The 19,608-nt window shown below is 34.6% G+C and overlaps 1 protein-coding gene across 1 annotated transcript in view; it reads right to left on the bottom strand.

Moving 5' to 3' along the window:
• The window catches only part of Sap-r (prosaposin), a 94,358-nt gene that overhangs the window by 33,629 nt on the left and 41,121 nt on the right, over positions 1–19,608 (bottom strand). Inside the window, exons 6-11 of the mRNA XM_081727024.1 lie at positions 18,393–18,542; positions 16,479–16,667; positions 14,255–14,371; positions 6,425–6,680; positions 4,262–4,419; positions 835–969 (exon numbers count right to left, since the gene is read on the bottom strand). Coding sequence (XP_081583150.1) covers positions 835–969; positions 4,262–4,419; positions 6,425–6,680; positions 14,255–14,371; positions 16,479–16,667; positions 18,393–18,542 — 1,005 coding nt within the window. The remainder of the gene's footprint in view (positions 1–834; positions 970–4,261; positions 4,420–6,424; positions 6,681–14,254; positions 14,372–16,478; positions 16,668–18,392; positions 18,543–19,608) is intronic.

The following is a 19,608-nucleotide window of genomic DNA, read 5'->3' as shown; positions in this document are numbered from 1 at the left end:
TGTTAGGTACCATTCTGGAATCTACCCGGTATGAACGAAGAGAACTCAGAAAAACTTCACTCAGGTTGGCTCACCTGAAAAAGCTTTTACACTTTTTCAACCGAGTGTTCCCACTGTCGTCAGTTGAGTGGATAGTATTGTCGCCTTTAAGTAACAAGGATTCTTAAAACTAAAATGCACAGGTTTTGGTAATAGTTAGTGGACCACTTTTAAAAAATGTATCAACATAAATGTTAATAATGTGTTTAAGTTATCATACCTATTAGGGCAGGTAGAAAAACTACAAATAGATAAATGTAGTACTGTGTAATATACCACCGTTGAAATATAAGAACAATGTGAAAACTATAAAAATAACGACTTAAGGCTTGTGATCTTGAGAAGAATGCTCGAACAGTGAATTTGAAATATCGGAGGAAAGAAAAAAACAATTGTAAGGAACATTATTCAGGTTAGTAGATAATATTACAATGTATTCCATATGCTTTATTGCCAATGAATTAACTCGCCTATATGCGTTACATTAATGAACAGAAACCTATCTATGGGCAAAACATTCAAATAACGTTTTTCTGTTCTTGAGAAGAAGTAGTAGATACAAGTTGAATGGTGAAGTGATTCTCCCCCCCCCCCCCCTCCCTTCGAATTTTGTAGTTTTACATATAATCCCTTATTACTTTCAAGCCATACGGTAAAACAAACAAGCCAGAAATAAAAGCGGTTGATGATGTTTAAATATTATGGTTCTTTAACTATTTCCTAACAATATGTGTGTTAATGAGGTTCTTTGCTTTAAAATATGACAACTTATTTTATAATAATACTTCTACTTACTTGTGATGGATCAATTTCCTGGGCCAATAGAGCTACAAATGCGCCTCCATATAAGCTTACAAATTGTTTACATTGTGCACTGATCGAATTGGGCAAGTGATCACACATTTCGTCCACTTTCTCCTCAATTTCTTTCTAGAAAACATTAAAAAAAATATCAAAAGTTAGACCAAAATGAATCGTGTACATTTCTTAAAAACATCATTTAACCACAATGAATTCTCAACTTCAGTAATTCTGAATCCTCAACCTCACACTCTACATTTGCCCTCCTACTTCATTATAAGCAGGAGGTTATAGAAGTTAAGAAAAGGGACTAAGCTTTCACTGCTGCCTATCAAGATATATAAACACACATGAATCACAAATTTCAGACAGATTTAAGAAGAGGTCTGGAAGTGAGAAAGAAAAAAATAGCTTTGTCTCTACTTTCGAATAATTATGGAGATACTTACTGTCTCATTACGATAATAATAATAATAATAATAATAATAATAATAATAATAATAATAATAATAATAATAATAATAATAATAATAATAATAATAGCATCGTTCCTAAGTTGTTACTGATTATATTTGAACAGGAAAAGTCGGACGAATACTATCAGCATGGGACGTTATATGACTGCAGTATATGAGTGAAATCTCTGCAATCAATATTACTGGACAAACTATGAAGAAACTTAAGTTTGGGACACATGTGGAATGTTGGATCACCTAAGTTCTTTAGTTACAGGTGAAGAAAAACATTATTGAACCGTGATTCGACCCTAATCTACGGCTTACCATGCCAATGTCCCAACCATTACGCTACCCAGTCTGCTTCCTGAACAGTCACACATTCTATCCTTCTGAAGTCTGTGCTTCACTAGTCCGACTACATGGACTGCACCATTGCACCACAATTTCCTGTTGTGATTGGACATTACATAATAGAAGACCTTTGAAGGTTGAATTGTATATTATGTATGATAAATGAATGAAATAGCCGATTTAATGTCACGCTAGACGAAGTTGCAAGGCATAAAATCGATTATTTTCTCCATTTGGGGCAAATAAAAGTGGCCCGGACAAGTGGATACGATTGGACGTGAATGTATGCATGGAACCATACCACGTTACACGCACACCACCGGTTGAGATCTTAGTGCGGGCTGTGTCAGTGTGAGCTGAGCTGTGCACAGGTGAAGATGGTACTCACAGTGCAGCAGAGGGTGTTCGTTGTGGAAAGTTACATAAAAACAAATTCGTGGAAAGACTGGTCAGTTGTTTGTTCATGAATTTCATGGTGTCAAAGTGTCAGCAAAGAGTGCAAAGCAACAATTAGTCAGAAAATGGCGTCAGACAGGATCTGATTTGAATTGAACTTGTCTGAACACCTGAAATTGTGGTCATTTTCAATATCTGCTATAAGCAGGTTAGCGAACTATTTCCTTTCCTTTGCTGTGTTTCTTTATACCCTGGAACTTTTCTGCGGGCCACTTTTATTTGCCCCACGCTGTATAATACAGTTCCTTAGTCATTTTGATTGTACAGGAAGACAATGTCGTGATATGTAAAATCTTACGAATCATGACGTACTACATTTCGACTTCGCTGATAGCAATCAGAGGACAAACTGGGATGCATTATTCCAGTCGGAATTCTACATTTTCATTTGTTTTCACTCCTGGTCTGTCAGTTTTCAAATACGCCTTCATACAGAAGTGTAGCTTAAATATATTTCAGAAATTATAAGAAATTGTACAGTATATCAGTTGTAGTTAAAAAGAGAATATTCAACTTACAACTAGGAAATATAAACGAACAAAAGAAACAAAAAGAAAGATGACTAACATCACGGAGAGAAAAACTGCAAGCTAATAGAAGCGCAACACACGGAAATGTTGTAAAGCTTGTAGACGTCTGTAATTTTAGGTGTTATCAGGGAATGCCCAATAGAGTCCACGAGTTGTAAAATTTAACTGAATTTTGTATATTGAGCAAAGACGCAGGTGAAAAACCTCCACCTGGGAATCAAGTAAGGAGGAAGAGTAAAATCACCAATAAGGGAGTACAATGAATTCAATGCACACATGATAACGGCCTCACAAAAAACTGATCCCAAGTTGTTGTCGGGGGTCAGTCCATGAATTAACAACATGGATAGCATAAAGGCTACTCCGATCTGAGACAAGTCTGATAATTGGTGGAAGTCTCAATTTTAAACCAGAGGCAATATGACTTCATAAGTGTACTACTCCTAGTGGTTCGATGTTATACAATTAGTTTCGTAGTCGGCACACTCACATCCTGTAGTAGGGGCATCTCTGCAGAATAACCTATTCGAAGCAACAGCAAAAAGAAGACAATATACGAGGTTAGTCTTAGCTCACAATGTGTTGTTCAGTGAGGCATTATGTGGAATCTTATGGTCATAATTGAAACATACACATACATCATTAAACATAATTAAACATTTTTCAACTACCTTAATTCTTGTATTCTCATTTCATGAACATCCAAACACAAAATAAGCTTAGTCTCAAGGATTTCGGTGTTTGCCGTTCACAACGGAATGTGACGGGAACAATCTTCTCTTATTGGTACAAGTCTTGGATTTCTATTGTTTTCTACGCCACCCAAGTCTGTACTAGTAGGGGAGGGTGAAAATACAATCCCTGTTTCTCTAGAAAACCGTCATGCTCTACACCTCTTTCATGATCCGTTCAATCTCCTCATCGTTAAGGTTATTGAATATGAATGAGATCAACTAGAATGGTAGGGTAAACCATCAATATAACACTAGCTTGAATACTTATGAAGTATTTGCAGAATATATTTGATGACTATGACTAAACAGGATCGTACTGCTGCGTGTCTGGGTTAATGCACTATCAGAACTTAACACAGCACTTACATTTACCCCAATCAACCAAAATTTATATAATATTGTGATCGCATAACATTTGCTAAGTGTGAATATTTTCAGTTATATATCGGTATAGTATCTGACAGAAGAGCAATTTCAACACTGTTTTCGCATTTTACTTTAACTACAGACAATATAAATCAGATAATATATATATATATATATATATATATATATATATATATATATATATATATATATATATACAGATAACTCGTAACTACAGACAATATATATATATTCTGCTTTCGTATTATAAACATGAATTCAGAAAGTAATAATTCTAGCAAGGAAAAATTAATAAGAGATCAATTTGTGATTCAATGTATTGTACGCAATTTTAGAATGACACTTCTTCCCATCTTGAAATTAGAAATGAAGATAGTATCTAGTGAAAAGACATTAAACATTTGTTGAACGTATCACCACAACATACGCACAGGGAAGTCGAACTAAAACTTCTGATTGTGTTTAGCTTGAAATTTCAAATCTCTAGTTTCTGATCTAAACTTACCTCCGTATATGGTGATGTTAATGTCTGCTGCAAGTAATGGAGGAAGTATTCACAGAATTCACACACTTCCTTATTTCCTGCATTAATGACAGTCTGTGGCATCAGACGTTCTATAGGCAATTGAACAGACTCCGGCTTTTGTGTAATAACGCGAACACCTGTAAGTACATAAAGTTAGAGATAAATTAATCAACATCCAACTGCTACCAGGAAGATTTTGTCATGTAGTTAACACTTTAAGCGCCACGTGCATGAGTGACCACTGCTGGCCCCGAAATAAAACACCTGATTTTGGGGCTTGGTGCTTTGTGTGTAAAATATAAATGTCAGTACGCAAAAATTAACTCTCCTGAACTGAATATTATTTGTCATGTCGCTCCGAATTTTGACCCCTGAAACTCGTTACAGCTGTTGGTTCTCCCATGGAGCCTTGTTAACGGAGGATAAACTAGTAATAAAACAAATAAAAACACCAAGGAAATATAAAGAAATGAACTCACCGGGAATAGACCAGTGAACATTCACTCTGTCATATCAATTGCTGCTGTCATCAACTAGCAGTATGACTCGTGAAATAGCTGAGTCAAGTAAAATGTACGTTCGTTTGTAAAGAGAAACTACTAACTCATGTTGGCTTCTTTATTATTATTGTACGAGTACTGAACGTAATTTTATAATTACTGACTCCCATTTCTTATTTAATCAACTCTTATCTATTAAATTTTTCGCATTTTAGAAGAAAAAATGAAATCTTTCAGTTTTACGTACCACGATTATGCCATGTAGGCTAAAGGAGACGATGAGAAATAAATTAAAATGGTGGAATGAAGGAATTGGGAGGAAACGGACCCCCCCCCAAAAAAAGAAACGATAAAACCCATGAACATGGTGTCTGTCCACCACAAAGTTTACCTGGCATAAGCGGGGATCGAACCAGGGACCCCACGCACCAGAGCTGAACGCTCTAACCCACCGCGGCCTCTCATTTTAAAAGATTAAACATTTTCAAAACACAGTATTTGTTTAACTCTGCAACTACCATACATTTTTACACACATATTCTACCATTCGGGTCCAATGGACCCTAATTAAGAATCGAGGATATGGAGTAATTTTACGAGATTTTCACATTGTTTTATTGTATGAAAAAATAAATACAGCGCAATAAATTAACTTTCATGAAGAGAATAAAAATATTGAAAAGTATAATCACGGGTCCAATGGACCCGCTTGGTAGTTCTCGGGTTAACTTTTGGCTTCAGATTTTTAAAAAAATCGCGTGTTCTGTTTCAGCATTTTTCTTTCGTAGTTCTAAATTTCTTCTCGTTATACGAAGCTGAATTTTATTTCATAGACTCCTAATTCTTCATTGAGATTCACATAGTAACTTAAATAGGGTACTGTTTTTGCCCGAAATTTTGGGTGGTCTTAATACTACGCATAAACCATACCTCAAAAAATCTTGCTCAATGCAATTGTCAATCTGGTGACTACAGGTAGTCGAACCCGTTTATGGCATTAATGGTATCGATTTCACGATTGTAGAACCTATATTCCTCTTAACCTGATTATATCAACTTACGAAAATAGATACAAAATATCCATTTACATTACCGATCAATAAATAATCAATCTCTTTCCTTAAATCTGCACTTCACGAGTAACTGCGACAATCGATAAGACAAGGTTATATTCATTGCTCTTCACTGTCATGTTCATTATCAGGCTATGGAACACTGACATGTCGAATTAATCAAAATGTCCGGTAAAATGTAATTGATTCGTACTTTACCACTAAACATCTTATACACTAGTCGTAAAAGTCTGTGTTAATAATTACGATTAACACTACTGTTCAAAAATCCTGGTTAAATGGGTTGTCTACTGAAAATTAAAATACTGTGTGCCTACCATCAGAAATACATTATCAGTTCTAATAACACATTTAAAGAATGATTTCTTAATATGGTTCTGTTTATACAATAACGAATAAATGAAAAACATCCTCAAGCCAAAAACTAATTCTTATTAAATAATAATAACTTCCGAACCACTGGTGCTCGTAAGCATAAACCTGAGAACGCCTGGAATTGATCAACCTTCATTATGCAAAGGCATTAAAAGATTTTAAACCCAGAATAGCGTGTTTAATTTACAACTAACCTAGGCCTTCCTTCTTGACTGATACTCTTCCTAAAGGTTTCTTCTTCAGACTATTGGCTTCGTCGTCTCCAGTTAAGCGTTCAGCGGGTCTCAGTTGAACAAGAGGCTCAGAGGGTAAGATCTTAGTCGCTGCTATCAATCTCTTACCGGCTGCATTTGCAATATCGTCCATTCCAACAGATGCAGCAGGTTTCAAGAGAGTAGCTTCAAGTTTCTTCGTTAATGTTACAGGAACGAGTGGCGCGATAGGTCCTACCTAAATTTAAAATAATAATGTTAATGAAAATAAAATGTACTGACACTTAGCAGACATATTTAAATACAAAGTACTTACAATTTTTTTTTTTTTTTTCATATTGTTACAACTAGTAGAAGAATTACAATTCTGATGTTAGTTAGCACTCAGAGGCTGGACACCCATTTTCTCTTAATTTCCCTGAAAAACACTGTCATAAAAAAGAAATGAAATCAAAGTTTTACGTCCCACGTGTATGCCAGCTACGGTAAAGGAGACTATGATGATGAGAAATGAATGAAATAGTGGAATGCAGAAAGTGGGAGAAAACGGGAGAACTCCGAGAAAACCCACGCACAAGGTGTTAGTCCACCACAAGGCTCACTTGGCACGCTGGGATCGAACCAAGGACCCCATGCATCAGAGGCGAACACTACCACTGAACTACCGCGGTCCACTGTTATAAAGAATGCTTTAACTTATGAATTTATATTAGAAGAAAGAAATATATTCACTATTAATTGAAGGGTAAGGGGAAAAAAGGAGGAATGTCACAAAACTGCATTTTCGAGAAAACGGCGTTTTTATATTTTAAACCGTGTAAAAAAGAATAGGGTACTCAAATCTTTTGCCCCTTTTTACATGGACATTTCGACATCTACGCATGCATGTCATATACTGTCAGATAGTACCAAGAGTCACCAACAGATAGGACAAAGCACCCGATAAAGGACACATATGGACATTCCTTGTTTTTTCCCCTCTACCCTTCAATTTTACTTTATCTTGCTTTCTGCTAAACAGACTAATGATTTGGCCAAGTTATTTTCTAAAAATCATCGCTCTCTATGGAGATAAATAGTGCAACGATCTTCAGTTACATTTATTTATAGACAACTTCTACATCATATAAATTGCTACATAATTTCAAAGAATACACCACTAAGACCTATAAAGCGGGCAGGATATGTGCTCGTTCAATTTAGTTTGAAGTATTACATTAACACTTAAAGGCCGGTGGGGAATTAAATTTCGAAACCGCCCTGTCCGGCAGAAATCAAGGGTTAGTTTAAAATATCATATCTTGTTTCTTTTTTGTAGTTAGTCAAAGAAATTTTGTGAAATGTATGCTAATATACTGATACATCAAGATAAAATTATTCAAGGGTCCCTTCTTTTTTCCTTGTCAATTTGTTGCTGCCTGTACCTATTTGCCTCAATTTTGCAATGTACCCCTTCATTTACCAAAAATTTTGCCCAGCAAGTATGAAAATATATCAAAATGAAGACTTTCCTGCATCATACAAAGGAGTAGGAAATTGACTATTTTTAAAAAGTCTGAAATTAAGTTTATATACCCTTTTTTTCATGTTTAAATGCCAGGACGCTCGTGAGCGTCCAGCGGATTCAACGTTAGTAAAGAGATGGACGCTCAGGATCGTCCATCGGCTTTTAAGTGTTAACAGAAAAACACAAATTTCTTAAAATCAAATCTCACAATCTTTGGAACATGCGGAGTATTTTGTTAATGGTGATTACTCTTTGATTATTAGGATTACACAGTGGGACTTACAACATTATACTGACAGTCCGTCCGTTATTCCACACGATAACTTGAACGAAAGGGAATTTTGGAATTCTGTAATCTTGCAACAGAAAGCTAGAGCAATTATCTCAAACGAATTCGTTAATGGAGATAATCAGTTAATGCTGACTTTACGGTGGTAATCCTTATCCTATACATGGATAATGTAAGTTTCGCGTGATCCTCTTTACTGTCTTCACTGGAGTTTATTATTTTTAAATGTACATTTATCTTGATATAACTTTTGAACTAATAGATATAAAAAACTGCTGAAAGTCTGTCCCATACAAATATCGACAGGAGGCATTCTTTGACATACATTGCAACACAAGCAGATTAACAGTGTTGCCAACCCACAAAGTTGTCTTTTATCAAATGGCCCTACGTCAGGTTATTTACATATCTCAAATCTACTTCTTAAATGAAAAATTTGGCAACGGCACACTTCTTATGCAGTGTTGCAAACTAAGGACGCTATAGTATCACAAACATCGAAAACGATACGATTTTGGAAATTTCTACAACAATAATAACGCAAGTGAGACAGACGGAGCAATATATCCGGAGCAATATATCCGAGCAATATATCACCATTAGCGTCAAATACTACGATCATTATATAACATACTTTAAACAAACAAAAAGAAAGTTACAAGAAATGACAATTTTACTTTCTTCAAAACTTTTTCAGAAAAGTGATGAGATAAGTATCACATTCAATTATGTAGATGGTTTTGAACAGACGAAGATCAGTGTCGTTTACACCAATTTGATATCTCATACCGTTCTTGAGATATGAAATAAATGGTAAAATTTGCTATAGTACTTAAAATGGCGTATTTGTGAGAACTTATTAAAACCATTGTTGCTTTCCTCAGCTTCTATAACATCCCAACAATATTTTCGGCAGCCGTAATTGCAACAAGTTGTCAGAATTACGTAATTTTGAACATGTTGTAAGCTTTGCCATTGTTTGTCGTATCTCCAGAACAATTTGAAATATCAAATTGTTATAAACGACCTTATGATCTTAACATCTATTGAAACACATCCCTGCGATTGGTTAAGGTACTTATCTAAACTGTTTTTTCGAAATAAAAGCTTTTGGAAAACGTTATACATTTTCAATTCCTTAAAATTTTGTTCCTATTCATTCGAAATCTATCATATCATCATAATGTTAGACACAACAGTACTTCAAAAGTGCAATGCCCCGCCCGTCTCACTTGCGTTATTACTGCTGTAGAAGTCACCAAAATATAAATGTGTGATACTGTAGCGGCCTCAGCTTGCAACACTAGGTAATACATGTAATATTTTAAGTTCCAGTTTAACATGTATATTTGAAATGTATAACCTGATGTAGTGCCTTTTGAAAAAATATAATTCTATTGAGTTGACAACACTGTTAACCTGATAGTATCGCAGATTATGTCAATGTCTCCCTGCCGATATCTACATGGTACAAAACTTTTTTTTAATCTATTAGTTTAAAAGTTACAAGGATGTATCACGATAAATGGTCCTACCTGTGTGTGTGTTGCAAATAAAAAAAAAATAAATAAATAAATAAAATAATAATAATAATAATAATAATAATAATAATAATAATAATAATAATAATAATAATAATAATAATAATAATAATAAAGTAAGACACCTTTCGTGCGTTATAACACTATGTATAAAACTGAGCATACTTTTCTGAACTGAAAACAGATAGTATTCAATGAAAATAAGCTAGAAATCTAACAAACATTCAAAACATGAACAGGTTACTGATTACTTCCAGATTCTTGAAACAACTTAACACTGGTTATATTACTGTTGTTATTGGCAAATTTCCTTAGTATCATCTGAATAACAGTGTAGGATACTTCTAGCATTCACAAGCCATAGTATATATCAATATTATATACTGATGGAAACACCTGGAGTTGGAAACACGTGAGAGGTCTGGAGTTTCCAACGTTATCGCCGAGATGTTTATGGCGGTGTGTTAGGGCGAACTCCGTCTATATGAAGAGCAGCAGAACGGCAGTGTGCAGTAAATTAAGCAGATGGTGATGATGAAAAATATGCGACCTCTCTGATTCCAAAAATAGCAAATTGTTGGAAGTTGGTTATGCGGTGTGAGCGTGACTAAAATGACAAATGTATTAGGTGTATAGCGAGCAGCACTGTGATACGACAAAGAAAGGAAGAAAAAAAGAAGCCAAACTGAAACCACATCGACGCAGAACAGTAGTGGGAAGAAAACTCAATGACAAGTCCTGCAGAGAACTAAAGATTGTCACTCAGAACCGTCGTGCGACTAGAGTGCAAGTGACAGAAGAAACTCAAGCAGCATCTTTCACACACTGTTGACAACAGGCCGCTGCCAAGTTACATAAGGACATACGAGGTCGGGTTGCATGAATAAAATCTCTTATAACCTTTAGCGTGACGGTAGCGCCGGTACACCGTGGACCATAACGCTTTAGCACGACGCCAATAATGTTGTTAACATATAACATGGACCGCTGATACGGTCAGATGAGTTGCCGTTCACTTAATTTTGAACTACGGGCCGTGTTCACATGTGGTAGTCGCCCAAAGAAGCGTATGCTTTGCAGTGTCTGTGCCCAGGGACACAATATCCTAGTTTTCAGTAGGTCTTATGCTGATTCTTGTCAGTCATGTCACTGCCGGTGATTATGTCGCTATTTTAGGGGATCATGTGCATTATATGGTCCAGATGTTTCCGGGCAACGAAGTCACATTTCATACGATAGTACGCTCATTTACACAGCTGGAGCTATTGCGGTGTGGTTAGAGAACCAACCGGATAAGTTTAACACCTCCCCTACTCCGCCCAATCCTCCGTAACTGAATATAATTGAACACCGTGGTCCGTTCTGGAGACATGAACCTCCATTCTCATGCAACTGAGTGATACAGTGCACGCGGAATGGTGTAATATTCCAGTTGCTATCATTTACAATCTCTGACTATTCCACATTGCATCAAAACTGTTTTGAGAGCGAAGGGTGGTACAATGCTTTATTAATCTGATGAGTTGCATTTTTATGTATTTCCATTATTCTGATAACCATTTATACCAAACTTTTCGCAATATTCGCTACAACCATTCAAACTTTGCATTTCATTTTGCAGAAATCAAATCTATAATACTTGTGCTCCTTAAACATGGGAGACATCACTTTCTGAAAAGAAAACAACTTAGACCACGCATATTGAAATACAGCCAATTTGGTAGCTGAAGCACCTTGCAATGCTTTTATCAGCACAAGAACAAACCACTACTGTAGTACTCGACAGATGGATACTGTCATAATTATATTAAGTAATGTATGATGAAAATACCAGATACATGCATAGCTGATATCCGTACGGGTCTAATCTAATCAAAATATTTGTCTAGCACGTACAATTTGTAATATAGTTCATATTGACATTTTGACAGCAGAAGTCTGAAGCTGTTCCACATATATCGTATGATGTCCTTGTGCTCAAATAAATAACACATTTACTTACTATGAGTTTAGTCCAGGACAAGATTCCCTGTATGTATAATAGGTTATAGGAGAAATCTATTTGATACTGGCAGATCACTTTTCGTTTGGTAAAGAAGGATGAAAGAGACTAGAGATGCAAGGGCTCAGGAAAAAAAAGAGGTTTATCACTTGGGAAACTTTAGGATTTTTAAATATTTCAAGTTCAGTGGAGGGAACAGGATGTTCCAAACTTTTTCCGATTATTACACGAAAAAACTTTTGATTACTGATTCTGAAAATCCTTTAAAAATTGGTAGATGCATTCCAGTTCAATAGAGCAATTAGTCTAATGTTCAATGACAAAAATGTTTTACTAAAAAATTTAATAGTGTTAGCAATAATGGTTCTGAAAATATACTATACAAAATTAACGTTTAAAATTTGTGAATAAACTAAAACCATATTATTTAGCATTTATTGGGGACACTTAAATTAGAGAGAGAGAACGTTTGAAACGCTCTTCACACATTTCTTACTTCAAAAATTTTGACGATATTAACAGTAAAGAAAAAAGGAATTCTAACGTCAAACAAAAATAGCGGTTTATAACTAATTTTCTAAACTAAACTCTGAAGTACAGAATAAAAGGTTTCCCGAACAGAGTGAGATGTAAACAAATCCAGATTTAATAAATAAATAAATAAATAAAATGTAACTAATTTTACGTTTAAGGTACAGTGAACTCCTATAACCGCTCATCGTCCAAGAAATAAGTCACTTTCGCTATCAGCTATGTTCGGTGCTCCACATTCATACAACAATAATTTAACATAGTACTGTACTTCATCCAGTGTTGTAGGCTCAATCATTTTGTTCAGTTTTGTGTTTTTCTTCAATCAACAACATGCACCGTAAATAAATGTTTGTGTAACAGTGTGTCTAGTGTGCTTCATTCAATGTAAATTATTTCGTTCAACTGAGTGTCACTGGAGCAGCTTGTGGTCGTTTTTTTTTTTTTTTTTTTTTTTTTTTTTAACCTTAGTAAGTTAATTTAATTCAATCATAATACTGTAAGCCTTTTTAAACCATTATAGAGATGCTATATAACTGAGTGGCTATGAAGCTGTGATTTTCGTTTTAGTGACTTCGTTATCCGACTGAGGCTCGTTTCGTGGTGACCGGTTAAGAGGGAGTCTACTGTACTTCTTCCTGTCTGCCAAATTGAATTTAATCAAGAACCAAAACACATATCTAAATGTATAGTTTTCAGGAACTTGATGAGATGCTTAGACAACCAAAACGACAATTGGAATGTGGTAGTTACATAACGTACAGTTGCTAGAAATAAATACAATGCCAGTTTGAAAGCCAATCAAGACAGACAGGCCCGGACTGAACAGGAGTCACAAGCACTGGATATTTTGAGCCCACTTTCTTAATTGTAGAATCTACTACAGGGAAACAAAAGTAGTAACAAAAGTCATAAGAAGTCAAAAGCGAAAACTTGTCCCCCCCCCAAAAAAAAGTGTTTTTTTTTAAAAAAAAAACAAGTATCAAAAAAACTGATTTTTTCGTCTCTAGAAGAGATTGGACATTTCTTGAATAATACCCCAACTAATTTCCCGTTTCATCACTAAATGCACTTTCTAAGTAGCTGATATGCTTTGTTATAGTTGTTCGGGATATATCAAAAGAATCCCGCAGTAAAAGGATCGGAGACAAATCGAAGTAGTTAAGTTATTTGGATCCCACGCCAATCAGTAGGTCTCAACAGCCTCGGTGCTAAAAGGGAACATTAAGATTCACTAACTCCAAAATCGGCACTTTTCAGCAGTTTTAATATCTCAATTATTTTCGCCATATTTTACCAAATTCCAAGGTTTCCGTTCCATGAACTCAGTTACTGAAACAAAAAAGTCGGTATGAACATATTCTTGATCTATTTTATCAGTTAAATTCAACAATATACTCTCTAATTTCTTTAATATCAATCTCACTGAAGTTGTACAGCTTAATGTTAAAATTAGTCAAATACATCCAATTAACAAATACTTTATTTTTTATTTTACCAGTATTTACTATTTTATTCTTCCCCTTTCCTTTTAACATATGATTATGCTGAAATTTTTCTCATCTCTCTTCCGAAAAATATAAATTATATATAGGTGCGGATCCAAGGGGTGGTTATAGGGGCTATAGACCCCCCTGACGCTCAGGAATACACTGGATAAAGCACCCCTCTTGATCATATCCTGGATCAGCCACTAATACATATATATATATATATATATATATATATATATCGGATGTTCTAAAAATTGTGCCCACGCCACGGACTACACCCTGATCAGTTAGGAGAATTCTAACAAATAAAGGCATATATTTATTTTCTTGAAAACTTTTTCGCAATTGTATCAAACATACAGATATTGTATTCTATTTATCTATTAATCAGTCAACTGACAATATTACTAAGGATAACAAATAAAAGATTAGAATGCAAGCGAATTTACCTTCTGTTCTGACTTTGGTTGGCATAATCCCATTGCTATGCATACGTCCTCTGGATTTAGTTCATTCACCAAGAATTCGTAAACCACTGGATAATATTGTTCGACCAAGCTCAAACACTGCAAAAAATGAATACAATGATACAGAATTAAGGAGGAAAACTTACTATTCGCAACAATATTTTCGAGTAATAGATGAAACAAACTAAACTGTTTTAAATACCTAATTTTCTCGATTTCAGGACTGAAGTTTTATGTTAGTCTACGTAGCATCGTGTTAATGTTTTTACACAGTAACCCGAAAAACCAGGATTAAATTCCTTCACTCGGGTTTGACTTCCGGTGGGAGGGCATTAAAAAAAAAAAATGTAAGTCGAGTTGCCGGCATGGGTGCTTACAGAGAACCAATTTTCCTCGTAAGATTTTTGGTATACTTAGCATCACTCACACTAGCGTATTGATCAATGTCATATTGTAAATTTGAGCATAAAATTAGAACATTCTATCTGGTGATGCTGCTGCTTAACATTCGAATACAGCTATTATAAGACTCATCAAATTTAAAGGATCAGTGGAATATACTTAAAATTAAATTTGTATCGAAATTTACTAAAAACTAAACTACCCAAGTAGCAATTTGCACATACAAAATGGTGTATTACTATACATGAGCGATTTAACGGTCAAATACATAAAATCAAGTGGATACTGATGATATTTGCAATTAATACCAGTAAGTATGGAACGATGTTGGAATAGCACAAAAGTCTGTTTACTGGAAGGACAAGGACGAACCTCAATCTTCTGCTTGCTCAAGCGGCTGCTCTACTGCTACAGTTGTAAGCAGTATGATTAACTTTGTGTCTCAATACTGTATTTCTAAAGCTTCAATAAATCAGCTACATTTGCAGAGGCAATCCATTACGGTACATATTTAGACGTCCAGAAATACACAAACTCTAAAATTTACTTTTGCAAGTAACTGCTACCAGAGGCTAGTTAGATGGGATTTGATGAAGAAAGCATCAAAATCGCACAAAGCTGGTTATATTACTAGTAGCTAAATTGGTACAGCAACCGCTTGAAAAAGAGTTTCGAGTTCTTCCCAATCCAACAATCACACTTTTTCCTATTCTATTATTCAAACTAGTACACTGTACTGTTAGTCATTTACCAATATGTGATAAGACTTATTACTAATATGATAATGTGTCCCAAAACATTCTGATATTCTTTTGTAATAACACTTCCTTGATACCATTAAAATGTGTATCTGCGGGGAAAAAAATATGAGGGGCATTTACGAAAAAAATACATAACACAACGATTTTTCATGTTTGCGAAAGTTTTTTTTAAGATTCCAGTGACAAAACAAGCAATCAAAGACGAAAAGTACTGTAAGTCATTTTCCCGTAAGTGACAAGATTCAAACACCATTCGAGAGGGAAAACGTGATCGAAGTGAGTGGTCCAAGACATATTTAGTCAAATTTATTTCCTAATAAGGTTTCATTGATCTCACAAAGATATGTTATCTAAATATGTTTGTATTTTACACCAGTGCCCCATTCAACACTGAATTTTATTTTCGGTAAACAGACTTATGGAAGGTGAAATTCTACAATTTAAAAATCAAGAAGCGTTTGAAATGAGTTAAAATCAATATTGAGACAAGACTGAACCACTCATAGCCTGCAAAGGTAGCAACAATGCTCACTACGCGTCACTGAGTTTATGGGAACTTATATTATATGTTTACAGTATTATAATTTATATTAATACAAATCTCAAACAAGTATGCCGCGGCGTAGCTAGCATTAAATAAAATGTATATAAGCAGTCAAAAAATGTTGAAACCACTAAATTAAAAAATACAAAGTTTTATATTCAATTTAAATGTTTAAAGCTATATAATTACAAGGAAATAAGTAACATCTGTTTATCGAAGCTGCAAAGGTAAAACAGTCAACACAAGCTTTATTTACTGAAAATTTTTAATCCATTGCTAGATGTATTTTATCCTCAAGTAGGATATTGCTATAAATGGTAATATTACTACTAATACTTCTGTAATACTACTAATATAATACTATAAGGTTAAAATGAACTTAAAAATGGATTAACAATTTTCAGCAAATGAAGTGGTATAATCTTACAATATTATGTAACCGAATAACCACATATAAGTTGAAATCAATATATATGATGGATATCAATGGCTACCATACCTCAGCCTGGAATGACTTCGTTTGCTTGCATATGCCCTCAAGTACTTGCTTAAATTCAAGTTCCGTTGTGTTAGCAATCAACATATCTCGCAGATGTAACACTAGCTGCTCACATAAATCACACGGCAGATCATCTTTACTTGGATATACGAAACCAACAGAAGATTCATGAACTATCTCTACTTTTGCCTAAAATGAAGGAAGTAAAACACATTATGTACATTCGTTATAATAAAAATAAGGAAAGATTCGTGAAAAATTGCCCTTATAAACAGTTTTATGAATGTGTATAAAGCTACTCAACACTCAAATCTGGCGTTACAGGTCATATAGCCTATGAACGGCCATGTTGTTACTTGAGTGATGTGTAATCAAGCATATTGGGTCCCACCTTGTCATTTCTTGTTTCCCAGTTTTTTTTTTTTTTTTTTTTTTTTTTTTTTTTTTTTTTTTTTTTTTTTTTTTTTAAATCTGGTGTATACGGTGTTTGACGTATTTAGCGTCAATATTAACAGACCTAAAACATATTTACGAAGAAATTAAATGTCGGCTAAAAGAAGAAATTCGAGTTATTATTCAGTTTAAAACTTTTGTCGTCGCGAATTCTGTCCAGGAATTTGAAGCTTAAAATATAAAACTACAATCATTCATGTTGTTCTGTATGGTTGCGAAACATGATCGCTTAATCTGAGAAAAGGTCGTGGTCTGAAAGTGACAAGGTTTTGAGACGAATATTCGGACCCAAAAGGAACGGTGGAAAGTTCGTAACGAGGAATTACATAATTTATACCGCTTACCAAACATTAGGGTAATCAAATCTAGGAGGCTTAGATGAGCATGTCGTGTAGCCAGAATGGAAGTACGAACGTTTCCAAAGTTTTAACTAGAAGTGCAATCGGAAAACGACCATTAGGAAGACCTAGGCACAGATGGGAAGACAACGTTAAGATGGATCTCACAGAAATAGGAATACACAGTAGAAACTGGATCCAGTTGCTAAGGATAAAAGTCAGTGCACTCTTTTGTGAACGCTGCATTGAACTTCCGCGTTTCATAAGCCATGGAGTTAGTTAGCTAGTTCGGTGTTTACGGGGAAAGACAAATTAATGAAGCTCTTTATGTTCTAATAAATAACATGTGCATGAAAAAACAAATACGTAATGCTCGTAGTAGCTTTGGTGAGTAGTTTTGAGTTTTTCATCATTTCATATGGATCCTATTACTCATTAAATGATTTTACTAAATTACGGAATTGTTTTTCGGGTTCACTATTATATAAAATCTATAAAGAGTTTCTCTAACAGGGTGTCTACTAAAATTCCAAAATTAAATTTTGTGACCGTTTCTTTCACAAACCATAAAATTTAGTAACATTGTCAGTAGCAAATTTGAGTGCGAATTGGGCCGGATTTCCATGCATGCGATAGAAGGGTGCTTTGCTTGCGATTTGGTAGCATCTAAAGCCGATCATAAACATTTTTGGTGGTAATTTTTGACATTTTATAGAACAAAATTTTTCCACTCTATACTTATATTTGTACAAATTAAAAAAAAAAAAGTAACCCAAAAGTTAAATTTCGTTACTTTTTCTTGACTTTCATGGCCGTTTTCTGATTTCGTGACTTCTTCATGACTTTCGTGACCGATAGACACCCTGTCTAAACATTAAAATTAATTGAAAATTTACTACATCGAGCAAAATAATGAAAATGACTACTCTTTCAAACAATTTTGACTAAACTTTTCGTACAATACTATAGAACTCCAATACCTATTCTTTTCTACATCTTCACTAGATAAGCAAACAGCTTTTGCAAAATTCCTTTGCAACAAGCAACCTTTCTATTATAATTACCTACATACATAAAAAGATGAAAACAAATATTTATTCATAAAACCAATTGAAATACTTACAGCATGGTCTACAGGAGATGTGCACACCGCTGTCAACTGACAAACTTCATCAGCCTTGAGATTTTTCTGAAGGTGATCATAAATATTGTCGAAATAACTTATAACGAGAGCTGCACAACCATCTGAAAAACTGTTGAATCGCCCACAAATCTTAAAGGGAAAAAAGAAAGTCATATTAGAAATCTATATTTGAAAATAGTTTGAGTTCTACAGTTCTGTTATAGTAACTACAAAGAAATCTCTATTATGATTACTTACGGGTAAAACAAGTAGCAGTATCACGTGTACAATGCGTGAAGTAGTTTGGTTTGTATGGTGTGATATTTTCTCAATTAATATTGAAACCGGAAGTGACACTAAATTTCTACCATTTTAGTGTTATTTGTGTATTAATTCAACACCAAGAACATCGCCTTCTGAACATATCAGAAATAACCAGTAACTCACTGAAAATTTGCAATGGTTTTTACTGCTTGCTATGAGCAAAGCTTTACGCTGTATATTTGGCATTTATATCAAGTTACGAATAACATTTTCTGTACTCGGTCATGAAAAGGGTTTTGTAAGACCATGAATAGTCTGACAACAGCTACATGAGTAGCAGTGCTGCCATCTGTTTTCTTGTCTGTTATGTTCTAGCATATAAGAACAACGGATGGCAGCACTGCTACTCATGTAACTGTTGTCAAACAATTCATAGGTTTACAAAACTGTTTTCGTTGCCGAGTACAGAAAACAAAACGTTATTCGTTACTTGATAATAAATACCAAATAAACTGCGAAAAGCTTTGGTCATAGCAAACAAAAACCAATGCAAATTCTCACAACCAGTTACTAGTTATTTCTGATATGCTGGGAAGACGACGTCCTTGGTGTTGAAATTACACACAAGTAACAAGCTAAAGTGGTAGTCATTTTGTATTGTTTTAACACCTCATTTTTGCTATATGGGCAGATTAGAGTGCAGTAGAATATATACGCTGCTGAAGTCGTCTGCTGTGAATTTCAATGGGCGCAGCCATATTGGTTACAAACAATCTGTTGCTAAGGCGGTTGTCAAGGCAGTTTCAATGGCGTTGTATGTGGCAGCTGTGAGTGTTGTGAAAGACAAACTTAAAATTATGAATATGAGGCTACATATTTCACGAATAGCAGTGAATATATTTACTTTATACTTATAGAAAAGCTATATTTATCATAATATGAAACAAAATTG

The sequence above is a fragment of the Thermobia domestica genome, chromosome 1 (genome assembly GCF_964235325.1).
Source record: "Thermobia domestica chromosome 1, izTheDome1.hap1.1, whole genome shotgun sequence".
Taxonomy (NCBI): domain Eukaryota; kingdom Metazoa; phylum Arthropoda; class Insecta; order Zygentoma; family Lepismatidae; genus Thermobia; species Thermobia domestica.
Note: the sequence above shows the minus strand (reverse complement) of the source record. Positions and strands in the feature narration are given on the sequence as shown.